General features: G+C 36.9%; 1 protein-coding gene across 2 annotated transcripts in view; it reads left to right on the forward strand.

Moving 5' to 3' along the window:
- Positions 1-21574, forward strand: part of LOC373230 (myosin VI) — a 60792-nt gene that overhangs the window by 3249 nt on the left and 35969 nt on the right. For both annotated transcript variants that reach the window (XM_030995391.1, NM_214489.1), the window contains 8 exon segments: positions 197-375; positions 8887-8956; positions 9667-9740; positions 11067-11196; positions 18079-18184; positions 19126-19282; positions 19916-20080; positions 20380-20460. In XM_030995391.1, coding sequence (XP_030851251.1) covers positions 259-375; positions 8887-8956; positions 9667-9740; positions 11067-11196; positions 18079-18184; positions 19126-19282; positions 19916-20080; positions 20380-20460 — 900 coding nt within the window. In that variant the 5' untranslated portion in view covers positions 197-258.

A 21574-nucleotide genomic window follows, 5' to 3' on the forward strand; every position in this document is an offset into this window, starting at 1 on the left:
CTAACCCTGATCCTGAACCTAAACCTAAACTTAAACTTAAACCTAAACCAAACTTAAATCTAAACCTAAACCTTAACTTACCTACATGTAACCTAAACTAATACCTAATTACTACCCTAACCCTAAATGTTGGATCGCCATTATTTTCATGTCAGTGATCCTTTTTTTTCTTTCTCTCCCTCTCTCTCTCTTGCAGATTTCTTGAACTGATCGTCGTCCTATAATTTGATCATCTGTGGAAGGTCGTAGAAAGCGGCCATGTTTGATGAGAATCGGAAGGTGTGGGTCCCTCATCTGGAGCATGGCTTCCAGCTGGGGAGGATCATTGACATCGGGGTCGATGGCATCACCGTCCAGCCGGTAGACTCAGGCAAGGTGAGTCACGTTCCATTTTAAAGGCATCGTTTAACAATGTTAAATCTGAGATGCACGGCCCTACGTGTTATCATTGTCTTTGATATGGTGTATTATTAACCGTATCAGACATCTGAGCAGGGCAATTTTTAAATGGTATTGCCCTCAAGGTTTTGATGGATAAGTCAACAAAATTACAATAAGTTAGTCCGCGCAGAAAAGTCAATGGGATTTTGTGTGTAATTTGGCGGGCAATATAGGTTATATAGAAAACCAATGCGCAAATATTTTACCCCGCTCAGAAGAGTCAATGGGATTTGTGTGTAATTTGGTGGGCAATATAGGTTATACAGTAAGTCAACGGACAAATATTTTAGCCCGCTCTGAAAAGTCAATGGCAAAATGCGTGTTAAACTAGTGCGCAATAATGTAGTGCCAGTTGTAATTTACATCGCGCATCAGCTATTGTAATTTACATCGCGCATCGTGTATTAGAAAATGCGCACTTTGCGCGAACTCCATTGTGACGTAACAATCACACCCTAGGCAAACTGTTTGCAGTGTATCGAAAATCTGTCAAACACTGGATGAACAGTGCTGGTTTGACAATGTTTTTGCAACTTCTAATGCTAGGAAACCCTGTGTAGCCTACATAATTTAAGAGTATAAGATAGTAAGAGTTTCTTGTTTGCTCTAGATGTCTGATGTGGTTAATAATAGTAATATTGACTGCCTAATTCAGGGCAATACGACTTGTCATATCACCCTCACCTTCGGTTCGGGCGATATATGTCGTATTGCCCAGAAGGCAGTCAATATTACTTAAATATTGAAGCCCTAACAAAATTGCGCTTTCAAAATGATTAAGAAGTGCCTCAAAAAAGGAAAAACCTTTGAGTGACCGGTTTTACCATACTCGTTTTCCCCAATAATCAGACAAGCGATAGGCTTGTAAAAGTCATGGGGTTCCTGACTGATCTAAAGGTTTATAATTATCATTGCAGCAAATCCAGGATTTTGTTTCAGAATCTGAGACAAAGTTACCCAACCCTTTAAGGCATTTATTATCCTGTAACGGTATTCCGTAGATTATTTATCCTTTTTTTGTTTATATCAAAGTATGAATTTTCTTGTACCACAGTCACATTTAGTGGTCCTAAGTTTGTGAATTGTATTGATGAGTCTGAAATGAAGAGTTGCCCTTCTTTAAATAGTTGAGTTTTAAAAAGATATAAAAATTAATTTATTAAGTCTTACACCCCCTGATGGAATATTCATAACCAAATCTCAGTGTATAAGACGCACCCTTATTTTGGGGGCAAATTATTTTTATTTATTTATTTTTTTTTGCTGACTCTGCAGCAAGCCAGGTCCGTGCTAAAAAACCCACGAGGGGAAGGACTTTCATTTAACTGCGAGGTGCAGTTGAAGGCGCCGACTTGTGCTTGTGAACTTGTCACAAATATTAGAAACAATGTCATTTTTAGAAGATTGGGCAAGATCATTAATGTAAATTAAAAACAGTAGAGGACCTAGGATAGAACCTTGTGGTAGGCTGTGTGTAATAGAAGAAAAATTGGAGGAATTATTATTATACACCACATATTGAGATTTATAATAGACAGATTACTTTCAAACCAAGATGACAGACAGTTTGTTGCTGTACCTGTGTATAAGACGCATCCCGACTTTCAATTTTTTTTTTGCGGCAAAAAAGTGCGTCTTATACACAGAGATTTATGGTATACCGGTATGTACTTTGCTTCTTCTTGTGTGTGCGTGCGTAGGTATGTGTGCGTTTGTCTAAGCTCTTTCGTATTCCTCTCCAAGTACATATTATGTACAGTATTATATGATATATTTCCAGGGACAAGATAGGCCTTTGTTTGTACCTCCATATTTTGATGAAATATTGTGTTCTGTCCTTCTTTCTGTTGAAATTTTGTAATATACCTTTAATTGTCGTTGAATTTCTTTATACCTTTACTATATTGCTATGTTTATACACTGTAGGTAATTTTGTATGTTCTTATTGTCAATATAATAACATTCAATAAATTGAATTGAATTTGAAATGCTATGGACACTTTTGAAGTGATGTCACAAAGGATTTTTCAGGTGTGAAATTTGACTTGTACACGTACCAATCACCTAAACATTTGATATTTGTAGTGGTAGAATATATACCAATCAACCGTAAACATCTTTACCTGGCAATATATGGGCTAATGGATGAACGAAATAATTAATAACATGATACATACAAAAACACATGTAGGAAAAATTTGGAGATCGGTGCACTTTACCGTTTGTTTTTTTCACTGTGAGATCAGGTTAAAGATTTATCCCAATTGGAATAAAATCAACACTAAAAGTATCTGTTTCCGTTTCTGGAGGTAAAGCATTTAATACCATTGTGAGTCAGAACTCTTTGTCCAACACTCAAACTGTAAAATGGAATTTGCCACCCACGAGAGTAACCGCCATGATACATCATTGTTTACATGTACATGTATGTGCCTGCACATTTGTTTTATTAGAATAGAACATCATCTTCAATACTGGACATTCAGGGAAAAAATTAATATTTATTTTTCGGGGGCTACTTTTCAACCTTGCCTGCATGAGAATAACATTCTAAAAAAAATTTTGCATTAAACTCTATGCAAATTTAAGGGGGCTATTTCGCCCTCAGCCCCCATGTATTTTTTTTCACTGTGGACATTGAAGATTATGATAGGTGTTTAATGACACGCGGAAGGACTGATATTTTGACAAGCAGTCAAAGCAGATGAAGTCAAACAGTTTTTTTTGTCATTACAGTTAGAGAGGCGTTTGTACAGTATATCCATGTTGAAGGGTTGAAGCACACCTGTAAATATGTGAGAAATCTCATGGTTTAACGCATCAATCATGTCTTCAACTTCAAGCGCTTTACAGCTATATTATTACCCGATCATGAGATTCAGGTTTGACCACGTACAATGTAAATGTGCATTCCCAACTTCCCGGTGATTCCAGTCAGGCACCTTTTAGAGACGTTAACATGTACTAGATTATTCTGAGCAAACTACAATGGCTTTCACCTCCGACCGGGTTCCATCTGGGTGGAGAGAGGCAATGTAGATTAAAAAATGTCTTGCATTATTAAAAAGGGGAAGTCCACCCTGATATTAATTCATTTTTGATAGGAGAAGAAAAGTAAGAGAAACAGTTTCAAGTGAAAGTTTGAGCAAAATCTGATTAAAAATAAGAAATTTTTGAAGTTGCGATCACTATCAGTCAAACACTGATTGGCAACTCTGACTTACATGTACATGTATCTTGCAAGGTTCCGTCCCATTTGCTCTGTACTAAAAAAGTTCAGAAATGTCTATTTTCATGAAAGAAAATGTTACACGCACCCTAAAATAAATATAATTATTGAAAATATGTTTTTATACAACCCTATGAAACAAATCTATTCCATCATTAGAAGTGAGAAATTGAATATTAATGAAGTATCTGTACAGAGCAAATTGGAGAGGACCTCGCAAGATACGTCACAGTGTTGCTTGCCAGTTCATGTTTCACTCATTTGTTTCTCTCATTTTTCTGCTATTGTTATAATCAGCTAATCATAAAAGTGGTATTCCCCTTTAGAAATATAGTGTACATGTAGGGGCTGTGCCGGGGATGGAATTCATGATCTTCGTATCTGCGGTTATGTGTGACACCCCCTACAAAGCATTATCCTTCAAACTTATTTGTCCATGTAAGAAGTAACATACATGTAAAACAAAATCCATTTAAATCTACACTATTTAACTTAACAGAAAGTATACAGTTCAGCAAGATAATGATACTTCATGCTCATGTATGGTGTGTCAAATTCTGTAATTGTTATGCTTCGACCCACTGCAATGATGTTTTCTGAATTTAGGCGGAGGCATATAAGGCGCAGTTGCATTTTTCTTGGTTGTTGTTTTTTCAATCAAAAGAGTAGACATTCAGTGTTATTATACTTACTGTACATGTATATGTACATGTAAGTAAATCAATATTTGATATACCAGTATATACAATGACTATTTACAAATTACAACATCAACCTCAATGTTTATTATTAGAACTTTAGAAGAGCTATTCGATGTACAGTACATGTACTTTGTAAAAAGACAAGTGCTGTATCATGAGACGCAGTTTAATTTGGAGCCAATTTCCATGAAACAATTACATGTAAAGGCATTTAATTTCATTGGTTTTGTAAAATTTTGTGCAAAACCATTTTTCACTTCAAGATTCAAGATAATTTATTGTCTGATTTAAAAAAGTACAGAAATTCGTCCTCCACTGGCGAATGACGTACTTATTTACAAGCAACATAAACAATATATAAATAGTCAGTGGTCAGTGTCAGTGGCACTGGGGGCCTTTTCCCCACCCCCCCCCCCTTCCCTCCCTCCCTCCCTCCCGCCCCGCTGCAACCCCTTTATGGAGGCTAGATGGAGCTTCTGTTCTAAAGATCAGTCATTCAATGGCCGGTGCCACTGAACTGGCACAGTTGTGAAATGTCTACCGGTGTTTTGTCTGTTGATAAAAGGGGTGTACAGTTCAGACCTGTAGAATGGTAGATAGTTGCATATGTTGGCCCTTTGTCATATCATTGGACTCTGTAGCTATTTGTATTACTCTCCAGACTGAGCGTACACGTTAGCTTGAGTAAACACAATGCTTGCCAGGTACACTGTAGTATTCCGGCATTAGACACCCAACCACACTATAATAAGTACAGTACCTACTTTTCTAAATGAATTAAACCGCTATCATTGTGAGTTGAATGATTTTATGGGCAAACCAAAAAGAAAAAGACAAAGACAAAGATAAAAACAAAACATACATGTAAAATCCAATTTAGACAGTTTAATTCAGACTGACTTGTAAATACATTGTACAAGCATGGTACATTCATTCATTGTACTCTTTTCTGTTTCTTCTCTTTTCTGTGGGGGCCGAGTGGGCCGGGTGATTTCAACCCCCCCCCCCCCCCCCCCCCCCCCCCCCCCCCCCACCCCCCCACCTCACCATAGACAAAAAAAATCCTGGATCTGCCACTGACATAAAGTATTATTTGAATTAACACTACTAGTTCATGTGTTCTGGTACATGCTGTCTTCTTTCCAAGATGAAGGTGTGTCCTCCCTACGGCGATACATGCCTTACAAGAATATTACAAATAAATGCATTACATGTATGTCATGATTAAAATTCAAAGCACTCATCCAGGCATCAAGTGACTTTTCAAGGTTCGTGGTAAGATGCTGAAATGATTGAAGGTGCATCTAGCTACGTTACCATGGTAACTAAGAATAATGCAATTCCATTCCTGCCTGTGTTGAGTAGCCAATATGCAGAGTTGGCTGTTAGGGCATTGGGGAGAAGTCAGTGTGCATAATAAGGGCAGCATATCAAATTAATCTGTCCCAAAATCATAGGGACATACTACATGTAGTACGTACAGTGCGTCCCAGAAAAAACAAAACCGAGAATTATTCATGTTTTATCATAACTTCATCACAATTGTGTTTGTCATTCCTTGCTCATTTTTCCTGATTGAGGTGTCATATGAAAGGGCACAAACTCACCTTTATATTTTTGTGATTTTCTCTTTGAAATTCAGATACCGTCCGCAAAATGACTTTTTGGTTTCCTCTCTTCAAATTCATTTTAATCACTCATGTGTGAAATATTCATCATGTACATTTGTAAGTTGCATCAAATGAAAGAAGAGGATCTTAGCTTTCTAAGTACAGGGTGTATGTGTCATTTATTAATTATAAATGTGACTAAGTTAAGATAAATCATCAATAATTCTTGGTTTCATTTTTTCTGGGATGCACTGTACATGTGTATGTGTACATGTACAATTTATCCTGTGAAAGGAGAAAAATAATGTTATAAGGTGATCCTGCTTTCAAGAAGATTTTTGGAATAGCCAGTGTTTTAAATATTGATAAGAATATTTACTGTGCATTTTGAGGTTTTTTTAAATCAGTGATATTAACTGCATCTTGGTGAAAACTGCAAAATAATGGAAATTACTGTTACGGGTGGATAGGATAGGATAGGGATACACTAGCATTTGTTGACAGAAATTTGGGTCCAGACTCCAAATTAATTAGTGTACTACTACTACATGTACTGTACCTCTGTACAAATGTAGTTTTGGTCTTTTATGATGTATGATACGATACGATAGCAATATAATATCAGTTTAAGGGCTATCCTTTTTCAATTGAATTTTTTCTTTCATCCATAATTATGAAAATTAAAAATTGAGATACTACATGTGTATGTACAGTGTAGCTTACAAAGCAATTTCACCTGTACCAATTTAAAGATAAAGTTGAGTTCTGGTCATGCGATTGCATTGTGAAAGAAACGGTGTGGAATTGATCAGAAAAGATTGATCATCTAGCATATAAGTATTTGTGTGTATATTACAAGGTTCCAGAATCATCAAAATGATAAAAAATTGGCCAAGTCTCGGTAAAGTTACAAGCATTGTACACAGAAAGAAAGATGTATATGGGACTACACGACCACGTGGCGTAAAAATCCGTCCTGATTTTTACGATGTTACATGCCATATTTAGAATATGAAGGTATTTGAAGAGCTATGCTTTTCAGGGAACATGTTTTATCTGATGTTCTTCCACACTTGCATAATAATAACGCTCACAAATTATTTTTCACCTCTTCCCAGAACTCAACCTTCTCTTTAATATCAAACCTAATTTTAGTTCTTGTGGTTTTATCTGATTCTCAATACTCATCCTATATGGATCTGTTACTGAAAACGCAAAGTCAATAATGGCATACACAAACCTAATACATGACCATGGATGCAACCACAGATCGGAGCATAATTAGAAAATTTGTGCATGGGCATTTCAAGAACAACACAATTTATCAAATATTGCTTGAAATATTGTTCCAAGAACATTTTCATTACCGTATGCTTTAAAGGTAAAGACCAGTATTGGAAACGCCCCAATTTCAAAAAATGAAATGGAAGCTCTCATTACCAATCATGTGAAAGAATATGTTTTGACTAATACATGATGATAAAAAATTTGCCAGGAAACCGCCTACTAATTCATATATTTGGTAAATTTGTTTCTCTCATGGTCTGTGAGAGATATAGGGTAGTCCCATATACATCTTTCTGTGTATAGTGCTTGTAACTTTACGAAGAATGGGCCAAATTTCTTATCATTTTGATGATTCCACAACCTTGCAAATGCTAGATGCTAGATGATCAACCTTTTCTGATCGATTCCACAACGTTTCTTTCACAATGCAGTCGCATGACCATAACTGGTCTTACCTTTAAAGGGATTTCACAATATATCTCTGAGTTGGAATGGATAGACCTGCAATGTACATGTATATTTGGTGCATTTTAGATGTGTATACATGTACAGTGTATGATCGATAATTACATTTTGCCATCCATTTGCCTGTCTATGGGTGAGCGATTGGAATTTAGAATCTAAAAAATCTCTCTTCTGCCTTGCATACATGTACATGTACACTGTGCATACCGATAATGATTTTATTTTAACATGAAACCGACAAAGACAATTGGATCACAGACATAAAGGATTGAAGAAATATGAGCTTTCAGATCAGTTTGACAAAGCCATGCAGGGCTTTGCTTTATCTCTCTTGTCTCTGGCTTTAGATGAGAGTGACAATTTTGAGACAATCATACCAATTGGTATTCCCAACAAAATATCATTGCTGTCATTGTTGTTGTTCTTGTTGCTGTTGTATTTCGTGTTATTATTATCTTTGTAATCACCGTAATTAACGTCTTATTAACCACACATTTTTGCTGCCTAAAAAAATTCAAAGTCAGGGGTGTCTCTTATACACGGTACACACACAAAATAAAAATAAAAATAAATAAAGTTTCGATTTATGCCCCTCCACCTGGCGCTATGCCTGGCAATGTCTCCCAGCTCAGTAATCAGTGTGTTGATTCACCACTCGGAAACTAGAACAACACTCAAATTTGTCTGTCATCTTGGTTTGAAAGTAATCTTTGTGATAGATCTCAATATGTAGTTTATAATAATAATTCCTCCAATTTTTCTTCTATTACACAGCGTACCACAAGGTTCTATCCTAGGTCCTCTACTGTTTTTTAATTTACATTAATGATCTTACACATTCAGCTGCACCTCGCAGTTAAATGAAAAGCCTTCCCATGTGGGTTTATTAACATGGACCTGGCTTGCTGCCGATAGAGAATATATTTTTTTAGGGCGAAAAAGAGGGGTGCGGTTAATACACGAGGGCGGTTTATACACTGTTAATTATGGTATTAGTATTTTTATGATATTTCCTATTACGACTATCATCATCGCTGCTGTTATGATTATTTATTATTATCATAGTATTATTTAAATTATTATGGTCATTGTTGTTGTTGTAATGATCTTTATTACACAATCTTTCTCTCTTTTCCTCTGTCTATCTATCCAGGCTGTGAGTGCATCGTATGATAGGGTCTTCCCAGCAGAAGATGATGAAGCTAAAGTAGTGGATGATAATTGTAAGTTACAGCCCTTTTCATTTTGAGTTTTTTTGTTTTGTGTTTTTGTTTCTTTTTCTTTATTTTAAATAATGATTGATAGCAAGTCATTGTGAATTGTTCTTGGTTTAATGCAGCAATATGGGAGTGATAATGTCGTGCTTCTTTTTTTCTTTTTAATGGCGAATTGTATTTTAGGGGGAACATGATCATATTCGTCATTATTCAATGTTGAAGTTATACAGATTGGATAATCTTTTAAATTCTAGACTGATGTGTGACTGTTTTACATAATGCATTTTTGTCACTCAGTTTCATCATGTCAAAATCGAATTATGCACATGTTATGTTCATCTGTCTCTGTCTCTGTCTCTTCCTCTCTGTCTCTGTCTCTCTCTCTTTCTCTCTCTCTCTACCTGTCTTCGTTTCTATATTTGCTTTTGTCTCATCTTGTCCATCTCTGCTACTTTTCCATCTGTTTTACCTCTTTGCTTTTAATATCATTTCTTTGCCCTCTTCTCTCTCTCTCTTTCGCTCTCTCTCTCTCTTTCGCTCTCTCTCTCTTTCACTCTCTCTCTCTTTTTCTCTGTCTCACTCTCTGTTTCTCTGTCTATCTCTCTCTGTCTGTGTGTGTGTGTCTCTCTGTCTCTCTGTCTCTCTCTGTCTCTCTCTCATCTATCTACCCTCCTACAACTTAATTTGACAGACTCTTTCATCTTCTCTCTCTCCAGGCTCCTTGATGTATCTGAATGAGGCCACGTTACTCAACAACCTCCGGCTACGCTACAAGAAAAATAGCATCTACGTAAGTACAAAATTATCATCTTTTTTTCCATAATTGTCTGGAGCCAGAAGGGTATTACAACGTTCATGTACATGTATCTCATGTCATTTTACACTGAATTAATGCCCTTCTGGCTCCAAACAGGCAAAATACAGTTTGCGTACAGGCTGATGCAGTTTAGTTTAATCAGTTGACAAATGAATTCTCTTTATATTCCCATGTAGTCTTTGATACAGGGACCTTATGGTGCCCATTGGAAAAACTTTTTAATGAATAATACTCATATGACATCATGAATGGACTCACAGTAGGCTATTGTGTGATACATACTGTGCTCCCTGAGGCCCATTGATAGAAAAAGAAGAAGAATGTGCTCATGCATTGCCTATCAGCATATTTGTAGTTGAATAGAAATAATATGATTTTCTTAGCAAAGGAAAGCAGGATGTTGAATCATATTAAAAGCCCACAGTGTGCTCCAAAATTAATTCAACTTACTTGGAATCTAGTTTATCATTGCAATTGTTAAAGTCTTGTTTCCTTAAGAACAGCATTACAAATTCTTGTCTAAATATAAGATGTGTAGTATGTGTTAGATGTAATATGTCTGCCAGAATTCAGGTTAATGAGATCGATCATGTTGGGGGCTGTTTTGTTTTGCCCCCTTACATTTATATTTATTTTCCACTGTCTTGTACAATGCAACTTGATTCACTTTAAACATGACGTTGATTTTATTTTGCTTTGGCTTTAAAAGGAAAAGCTTGACTGACTTCAAAGTAAAGGAGAAGTGAAAATTAATGACTGCATGTTCTTTAAATATAGTTTTCCTGAATACATTTAAATGTACATGTACCGGCTCTTTCCTCATTGAATTCCAAGTAAATGTACTTGTCATAGGCTAATTATATATTTCTTTTAATTTTTATTTCCTTATGCCTCTTGACATTTATAGCCTTAATTTACCTTCCTCATGAGAAAAATGATACATAGTATGCCGCACTAATTACACGTATTATCAGTTCTATACTGTAATTTGACATGTGTGATTAACAGTTGGTTGTTTTGTTTACGATAACAAACCTTCACACAATGTATGCAATTACAATACATTCTTGTTCACTGAACTGTATCCACTTGGGTATGTGTCATTCAAAAGTAAAAACAAACAAATAATCAAACAAAGTGAAAACAAATAAAACTCAAATCTGAGAGTTGTATTGCTGCTGAAAGTTGTTCATAACTATTCATAATACTTTAAACAAACAAAAATTACCAACTGTATGACTGCATTGACAATGGAGGTTTGGAGATCATGGTGTCTTGTAATGATCTTTTTTTCTTTAGACATATGTGGCCAACATCCTAATAGCTGTGAACCCATACAAACAGATGGGGGATCTCTACACGTCCAGCAACATCAAGAAATACCAAGGAAAGTCCCTCGGCACACTACCGCCTCATGTCTTTGCTATAGGTAAGTAGTTTCAATCAGTGAAAAAAAATACACAGGGGCTTGGGGCGAATTAGCCCCCGAAATGCTAAAAAGAGCCCCTGAAAGTCATAAAAGAGCCCCAACAAATTTGCATAGAGTTCAATGCAAAACAAATTAAAGAGTGTTATTTTCATGCAAGCAAGCTTGAAAAGTAGCCCCAGAAAATGTTAAAGTATTTTTTTCCGTGGTTTCAGTGAGAGTGAAATAAATGGGAAGAAGATATGTACAGGTATGTAGAGAACGTGAAGACAAAAATGCAGGAAAGAAGTTTTTCAATATACACTCAGCAAAAAAAAAAACTGTTTATTGTCCAAAATGTTCATATAAACCATCGATAAGATATGAACTTAAGGAAAAGCCATTGGATACCTCCAACTAATGCTCATCACCATTTTGATTGCCAGATGCCCCATTTTTTTGCAATTTTCTTTGAGAGACTCGTTGTTTGTTTCATGACTATGCTCGCTCATGCATGTATGGTATGATGTTTGCAGATAGTTACAGTGTGCATATACACACTGTAATAGAAGCTTTGTTGATATTGATAACAGTTTCTTTCTTTTAGAAAGCATACATACGTTTACATGTAAATATGACGTGCATGTATATAGATGAACGTCACAAAGAAGTGGCCACATTACAGTTGATTCGGATCAAACTTGCATATCAGATCGTTATTAAGTGCCACGTCACACATTATTTCATTCACCTGTGAAAAATAATTATACTCTAATGGTCAGAATGTGCATTGCATGTATCAAGTAAATTGCATTTACATTAAGTGTTGCTAGGTAGGACAAACATTCTGACTTTTGAAATACAATGATTTGTAACAGGTTTTGAAGAAAATAGTGTATAACATGGCATTAAATTTGATAATTACATTATGAAATTGGGCTATTTATGATTTAAGGACTTGCAATCGATTCCTATATATTTTGTCATATGACATGAACCTGGAATGCATGTTTAACAATTTTTGTTAAGCGATATGTGGTGAACTGCTAAATAGGCAATTTGCTGCCTTTCCAATCTGCATTTAAGTGTAATTACTGCATTATGTGGCTAATTAATTGGTCAATTATACCAGGGAGGTGATTATACTGTAATTTGATGTACATTGTACTTGCACATCACATGCATGTTGATCCATAAGGTACAGTACAGATGGCTAATTAGGCTCAAGGTTAAAGGTAAAGATCAGTTTTGGAAACGCCCCCCTCTCAAAAAATGAAATGGAAGCTCTTATTACCAATCATGTGAAAGAATAGGTTTTGACTAATACGTAATAATACAAATTTTGCCGGGAAACCGCCTACTAATTTAAATATTTGGTATATTATTATATCTATTTGGTAATATTTATATCTATTTGGACCTGATAGATATCGCGCATGTGTCGCGTAGTCCCTATATACTCTTTCTGTGTACAGTCTTGGTAAAGTTACAAGCAGTAACTTTACCAAGACTGGGCCAAATTTCTTATCATTTTGATGATTCCAAAACCTTGCAGTATACACACCAATAGATGATCAACCTTTTCTGATCGATTCCACGACGTTTCTTTCACAATGCAATCGCGTGACCAGAACTGATCTTTCCCTTTATATGGCTTATGGAGGAGGCATCCATGAGCATTGGAGTAGTGGATGAGCAACTTTAACACAAGTGAAAGTGAATAGTTTTACAGTATAGAATGTGGCAGTGGTCAGCCAGCGTCTTGACCACCCACTGGACATGGCATGTACATGTATTTGCAGACTTGACAATGGACCATTATGCATGGCATTTGCATGCATAAGCCTATTATATATATATATATATATATATATATATATATAGTCTCAAACCTAGTCTCATTGGGGGGGGGGGGGGAGGGGGTACTCACATATTAAGACATACAGGGATGTGCCGCTAATGGGTAACTTTTTCACTAAAAATCTCTAAACATGGGTGTGCTTTTTCATATTTTTCAAAATTTTGAAAATTGTTGGGCGTTTGCCAATTTTGAAAAATGGGCTTTACCTTGAGAAAATCCGCCAAAATGACCCTTAAAAATCTGAGCACCCCCCCCCCCCCCCCTTGGGGTCTCATGACAATTACCTGCTTTAATAAACGGGTCATTCACTGCTTACCATAGACATGCCCATGTTTACTTTGTATCCTATTGATCAATGGACCATATGTTGACTTTCATACATTATATATTCTACACTACACATATGTCTACAGTGTATATACCCTACAGTTTGATAAGAGCTTTGATATAGTCATTGATTTTGAACTTTGCACTATGATTCAGAAACTAGGGCCATGTGTACGCCCTACACGTGGTCTTATACAATACAATACAATACAATGAACATTTAGGGCGCCATTCCCATAAGGCTCAGAGCGCTAACATCAAATAATATTATTGGTCTTTAATACATGTAGTAATTAAAGGCTACAATTAGATATTCCATATAAAATATTAAATTCAATTGATTAAATTAAATAATTAAACATAGAGGAGAATTCATGGAAAGAGATGAGTTTTCAGAGCCTTCTTAAAAATATCGATAGAGGCAGATTGTCTGATGGACATGGGGAGATTATTCCACCCTTTGGATGCTGCTACCGTGAAAGTCCTATCCCCGGCTTGGACACGTGTAATTGGATAATTTAGACGGAGGTTATCATTTGAAGATCTGAGATTTCTGCTTGGTGTATATAAAGTTAAACAATTAGACAGGTAATTAGGAGCTAGGTGGTGCAATGATTTATAGACATATAAGAGTAACTTAAAAATGATTCGCTGTTGAATTGGAAGCCAGTGAAGGGAATTAATTAATGGTTGAGCTGAATGACTTCTACCGACCTCAAACACAAGACGTGCTGCCCAGTTTTGTAGGCGCTGGAGACGGTTTACATGTAACTTTGGAAGAGAGGAAAGAAGACCATTACAATAATCAAGTCTAGAGAGAATTAAAGACCTTACAGCATGATGACAAGTTGATTGATCAATATATCTACGAATTCGTGATATGTTCCTTAAGTGAAAAGTGACCGTTCTACTAACATTGTTAATATGTGAATTCATACTCATATGAACATCAAAGAATGCGCCCAAGTTTTTAATTGTGTCTGTAGGTTTTACGGAAATATTTCCTATGGTGAGAGTTATGTCTGGCAATTTTCTGAAATTGTGTGGTGAAGCAGCAATAAAAAACTCTGTCTTACTGTCGTTCAATTTCAACTTGTTAATGGACATCCAATTCTTTATATCACAGATGCAGTTTTGCAGTGACAACAATGCACAATCTAATTCACCACGTATTTTGGGATCAAATGAAACATATAACTGTATATCATCCGCATATACATGGTATGACACATTATGATGCTGAGTAATATCACTAACCGGGAGGGTGTAAATTGTAAAACCAACAGGACCTACTACAGAACCTTGTGGCAGACCAAACTTGGAAATGATAGGCGCAGACAATTCCCCTGCAATGTCTACTTGTGTTGACCAGCCATCGAGATAAGACTGGAACCATTTTAAGGCAGTGCCTTTGATACCAATCCTCGTTGATAAACGAGAGACTAGGATATGATGGTCGATGGTATCAAAGGCTGCTGACAAGTCTAATAATACCACAAGAATTACTTTGTTTGAGTTAAGTGAAAACATAATATCATTCTTCACCTTGATCAAAGCAGTTTCTGTGCTATGTCGGGGTCTATATGCAGACTGAAATGGGTCAGCAAGATTGTTAGCTTCAACATGCTCCATTAGTCTTGAGCAAGCTACTTTCTCAATGAGTTTTCCTACATACGTTAAATTAGACACAGGTCTATAGTTCTTAATATTATTCTTATCCATGGATGCATTTTTCAAGAGAGGTTTAATTACAGCACGATGAGCTCCTTTAGGAAAGATACCAGATGATAAGGAGATATTCACAATATTAGTGAGTACAGGTAGAAGATGATCAATATTCTCTTTCAAGAACCATGTCGGTATAGGATCTAAACGACTAGATTTACTAGGAGATCTTGTAATGATTTTCAAAAGATCACTTTGGGAAACTGGTCTTAAGACTTCAAGCGATGGTATATCATCATTCAAAGTATTATTGAAGTCAGGCAATGGCATAACAGGAAGGCTATCAAGTTGATCACGAATGGTATCAATTTTTTCAACAAAATATTTAGAAAATTGATAACTTAGACGAGCAGCAGAATCATAGAATGGAAGATGATTTGATTTCTTGTTTAAAAGAGAGTTAATAGTGCGATAAACATCCTTGCTACTACAAGAAGCTAGTTTATCTTTGAAATAGCTTTCTTTGGCGGTTTCAATGAGTTCACAGACATATCTCTTTTCTTTCATATACAATTCACGATCCTGATCAGATCTTGATTTCCGCCACTTTCGTTCTGCTCGACGTCGCTCTCGGCGAGCAGTATGAATTGAGTCATTAAACCAAGGCATTCGATTCTTTACAGGTCGAGTCTTAATTGTTGCTGGTGCATATGTGTCTAACAATTCTTCCATTCCAGATTCATACCATTCGAACAAAGGGTCAACATCCACATTGATTGGTTTGGATGATAACAACTCAGTTAGTGAGTTAACAAATTGATTCTTATCGATTTTACGATAGTTGCGAAGAGTTGATACAGTTTGCATAGGTATAGGTTTTGGAAGCTGCAAAGTGAAACACACAATATGATGATCAGACATACATGTTTCATCAATGTAACAATCCTTAAGCAAAGATTTATCAGATTCATCACAGCGGGTAAACACCAAGTCTAAGGTGTGCCCAAGACTATGTGTTGGGCCATTTACACATTGAGCAAAACCAGCAGCAGTTGTTGTTGAAGAGAAATGAATAACATCATTTTTAGAGGGATTATCCCAGTGGACATTAAAATCACCCAGTAAAATTAGCTTTCCTGGAAGAAGAGATACTTCATTTACAAAATCATCAAATTCACTAAGAAAATCTGCATTAGTGAATCCATTCATTGGTGATGGGGGTGGCCTATATACAACTATAAAATTGACTGAGTAAGAACTATTAGTGATATGTACGCATTCGAATGTAGAGTAAACTAGATCATCATTTCGCCTAATACGCATCTTAAGTGGAGTTTTAAACAACATAGCAATTCCGCCTCCACGAGTACTAGAGTCACGAGGCTCATTTAGGAAAGTATAACCAGGAGGGGTACACTCACCTATGACAACATTATCATTTTTGTTTAGCCACGTCTCAGTTAAAATCATTACATCAGTGTCATGTTCACAAATATAATCAACCAGATCAACTGTCTTATTTCTTATAGAATGAGCATTCCAAAGAGAACATGTTATGCCAGACTTTACATTAGGATTATATTGAGAAGGATATATCAAATTGTTCCGATTAGATCCTTGTGACCGATCTTCGTTGGTGTGTCTTGGTCTTCTTCTTCCGGATGTGACCACGGATATCGGTGAAGTTACAGTACAGAGCTGAAGTGTAACGGATATATTTGACTGTTTCTCGTGTCTGATGCTGGCTTTTCCGTAGCCACCTCGAGTCCCTCTGCGTGTTTTCTTTCGGTGAATTCCATAAGAATGAATGATGTCGCAAATATCCCGTGGAAGCTGTGCCTTGGAATGTCTCCATTTCAGAAGTTCAGCTGGGGTATATTTGATGTAACGTTGAACTTGATGAGTAGCACGATGAATGGCGGATGTGGAAGAAACACATCCATCTTGCATATGGGGCCCTGGATTTGGATGAACATCTCCGGCATGAAAAAGTTCTAACTGAAAGGAGGCAGTGCAGTTAGAGCTGTATGGTATTCTCCTTTTTAGAAAGTGCTTTCTGATGAATGTTCCACGATGAAAAGACTGCACAAAAGACTGATCTTAATTGGTAACACTTATCATGATGCATTTTAATGGGACTTTGTAACATTGTTCAGATGAGAGATAGTGGTGTTAAGGTAGTGACTTCAATGCTAGATGTACAAATAAAGATAATCTGAAAATTTGAGTGAAAACGGACAATTATTCATGATAAAAATTGGGAAAAACTGATCTGATTGATTCCTTAATCCTCCCAACTATATTATTAGAATTTAATTACATTTAAGGTGAATGTATATCGTCACAAAGCGATGAAGTGGCTCTATATACCATTCCAGACATTTAAGTATTGAACAAAATTGTAAAGCCTTTCTAATGTCTTATTTTCATCAAAACCTGTCTTATTTGCATACATGGGTTAAAGCCTGTCTGCAATAGTTTAGCCAGGGGGGATTAGACCTCCCTGAAAGATCACTGACAGGTGGTTATCTCATCAAATCAGCTCTCAATTAACATAAGAAGAAGAGGATCATGAGGGACCAATGGTCACAGATAAGGTATTGTTTGCTATATAGAGGGCGCAAATAGCTATAAGTATGTGCAGTGGGGCTTTAAAATGATTGTCATGTTTGTAATGTTTATGTTTGACTGTACTTTATTAAAGCTGTTAAGTCCACAGCGATATAAATATTAAGCAATCTAACTGTCATTTGTTGGATCCATAATCGTGAAAACATACATGTATTCACAAATTGTAATTCCAACATGTAAGAGTGGCTAATGGATTAAAAAGATTTCTACCTATATGTTTGTGTTTATATTGAATTAGTTGACAAGACCTAAATGTACTGGGAGATGTTCATAGCGACAAGAACATGTGGTACAGCTAGAGTCCATCTATAATCTTTGTTTTTTCTCTTATCTGGGCTCACATATTCAGAAATCACAATTAGAGTAAATTAGAGTTGGTCACAGGCTAAACATATTTCAATGTTCATATGATTTAATGACAGCTGACAAGTCATACCGTGAGATGATCACGTCCAAACAGAGTCAAGCTATCATCGTGAGCGGAGAATCTGGAGCCGGCAAGACAGAGTCTACCAAGTATATACTCAGGTGAGGAGAATGACTGTTTGTTAAAGCCCTTTGAGAGGGCCTTTGGGCCTGAAAAATGCTATATAAGAACTAGTTATTATTATTTTTGAATCACTTTTGCGTAAATCAATGTTTATCGTTCCTTTGAATCCCTTACATGGTGGAACATGTCTCAAAGGCAGGGTGCAGGAGCACAGGGGGGGGGGGGGGTGTTTCACAAAGACTAAGATCGATTTTAAGTTGAACTTAACTATGACAGGCCATTCATGCCACTGGTTGCTCTCACTATTGGTCTCTCAAGTATGATCTTCAGATAATATTTTTTCCTTCAATAATGAGTTATCAAATTCTGTAGATTTGAGACCATTATTTGTACGTCCCTTGAGAGACCAATGGCAGTAAATATTGAGAGCAAACAGTGGCATGAACTGCCTGCCATAGTTAAGTCCAACTTAAAGTCGATCTTAGTCTTTGTGAAACACTCCCCTAGAGTAGAGGATACTTGAGGCTTTCCTTCTGTAAGATTCCGGTGGCAATGCCATTACTGTGTAAATCAGTGGCAAGCCTGATTCCTCAAAGTCCAATGGTGTTTCCGACCCTAAGGTACCTGACAAAGTCTCATGAACCAAGTCAAAGAGTAACTAGAGGATCGTCAAGGCTTAACCTGTTCTTTCAAAGCCTATGGCAATGCCAAGACTGCCTTGATCAGTGGCAAAGACCATGTTAAGCGATAGCTCAGTTAGTAGAGCAGTGGTCTCGTAGTCTGGCGACCCGGCTCGAAACCAAGGCAATGCGCTAGTGCCCTTTGGTTAGGCATTAATCCTCATTACCAGGTCTTTCGGAGAGTACCTGAAGCCGTCGGTCCTCTGGTTGCTTTAACTAGTCCGGTAAAATAACCACCACTACAAATAACATAGCATTATTATTAGAGGTTTGTTGTTGCCTTTGACCCCTATATGCAGGTATCTGACAGAGTCTCACGGACAGAGTGCAGGGATCATAGAGCAGAGGATCATTGAGGCTAACCCGCTCCTAGAAGCCTTTGGCAATGCCAAGACGGTCAGGAACAACAACAGCAGTCGCTTTGGAAAGTTCATGGAAATGCACTTTGGAGAGAAGGTTGGTAGCATCCTTCCTTTTGACCTTACACACTAAAGCAGGGCTCCCACTTAGCCGAGTTGTATTAGCAAGTTATGGCGAGTTGTGGTGATTTGCCTCAAAGAGGCACTCGCAATAACTCACAAACGGCTCTTCTTGTAACTCAGGACAACTCGCAACAATTCGGTATGGCTTAGCGTAACTCTTTACAACATTCCACGACTCTCCTCAAAGTCGCGAGCATTTTTTTTTTTCGCCGATTCGTTGTAATTCGAGGTGAACTCGCCTACACTCGTAATGAACTCGCATTACTCGTAACAAGCTCGCGCTGCATTCTTCATAACTCGTAGCAACTCGCTATCTTATGAAGAGTGCCGCGCGAGCTTATTACGAGTGTAAGTGAGGTCACCTCGAGTTACAACGAATCAGTGAAAATTTTGGAACTGCTCACGTCTTCAAGGAGAGTCGTGGAATGTTGTAAAGAGTTACGCCGAGCCATACCGAGTTGTCCCGAGTTATCTCGTGTTACAAGAAGAGCTTTTGCGACTTATTGCGAGTGCATCTTTGAGGCAACTCACCACAACTCACCATAACTCGCTGATGATATTTTCTCAGCGTTTGTGTTTATTGTTGTTTTTATATTTATTATTCCAGCACGATGTTGTTGGAGGCTATGTATCCCATTATCTACTGGAGAAACCACGAGTCTGCTGGCAGAACGGAGAGGAGAGGAACTATCATGTATTCTATTACCTGTGTGCCGGTGCTCCAGATGACCTCCGCACTAAGCTACGTATCCAAACCCCCGATGATTATCAGGTTGGTTTTTAAGCGACAATAAGCACGATAATTGAGAATTTGGTTTTGGTTGTGTATTTATCGGATCTAATTGTTCTTGTCTTGGAACTGACAAATTTTGTCGAAGGCTGTAATATGGAAGGCCACCTTCATATTCAGTTGGTTTTGATAAAAGCAGAACAATTAGAGAAACAAATTAGTGAAAGTTTGAGCAATATCCGATTAAAAATAGGAGAGTTCTTAATTTTTGAATTTGCAACAGTTTAAGAGTGTAATGATGAACTATTTATTATTGACGTGCAATATTTGCTTTGTTGTAGTACTTACGGAATGGAATCACTCAGTACTTTGCTGGCAAAGAATCCCAGAAGCAAGTGAAAGCAGACAGGCAGAGCAAAATGGTAAGGCAACCAACTTCAATCGTAACAAAATTATACAATTCAAACCTGCTTTAGTGACCATTGTCTACAAAGACCACCTGTCTACAAAGGCCCAGTTTGTTGTTTCCCTTGAAAATGGTTTCTTATTGAATCATGTACTAAAGGAACCTGTCTACAAAGACTACCTGTCTACAAAGGCCACTTTTTGTGTTTCCCTTGGGTGGTCGCTATAGACAAGTTTGACTGTAATTATAATGACCACCCAATGATAAACAGTAATAGGTGGTATTGATAGAGAAAGCGCTTCCCGATTCCAAAAGCCAACATTTTTCACCAGCGTCCTGTTGCATAAAACTTACTATTGATGGTAACTTTGCCATCAATGGTAACTCCCATGAAATTATATAATGATTTAATATTCCGCTTTTATATAGCGCTACATCTATGATGTCTATAAGCGCTTTACAGATATACTGGAAAACTAGATTTGATTGGCTGTTGAGTGATGTTGCCATGATAATTAATAGTGATGGCAAAGTTACAATCAATGGCAAGTTCTATGCAACAGGGCCCAGGGACCGTATTCAATAAACTTCTAAGACATTTTTCTTAAGTCTAAGAATATGTCTAGATTAAGAAAGTTGCCTTAGCCGTATTCTAAGTATGTAAAGCAGTTTGTTTTAGCTAAGACGACAGATAAGACTAATTCTTAGACCTGATGACGTCATGTTGGAAAGTCAAATTGGTCGACTCGAGATCGAGAGACTTAATTGCAGCTCAATTTATAAGTTGCTTGTATATTGCAATGAACAACAAAATTTATGCAATATTTGTTACATAAAATTGAGTGTATTTGTGATCCTTAGGAATGTCAGGCCCTCTCAATAACATTCAGGTTGCGTTCGCATCAGATGCATGGAGCTAACACAATGGGTACTTGCAGTAAGAGAGTTGTTATATTGCACACTTGTGCACATAAAACAAATTGTTGAGTGTCATGTGACACCTTTTCAGCCAATATAATTCTTGCTATTACAGATACCCTTTTTCATATTTAATCATATAGCATGCCAAGTTTCAAACAATACCAACCTCACTCCTTCTCTTCTTTGACTGCAATACCTGTACATGTATA

Source organism: Strongylocentrotus purpuratus, unplaced genomic scaffold (assembly GCF_000002235.5).
Source record: "Strongylocentrotus purpuratus isolate Spur 01 unplaced genomic scaffold, Spur_5.0 spur5_contig_853, whole genome shotgun sequence".
Lineage (NCBI taxonomy): Eukaryota > Metazoa > Echinodermata > Echinoidea > Camarodonta > Strongylocentrotidae > Strongylocentrotus > Strongylocentrotus purpuratus.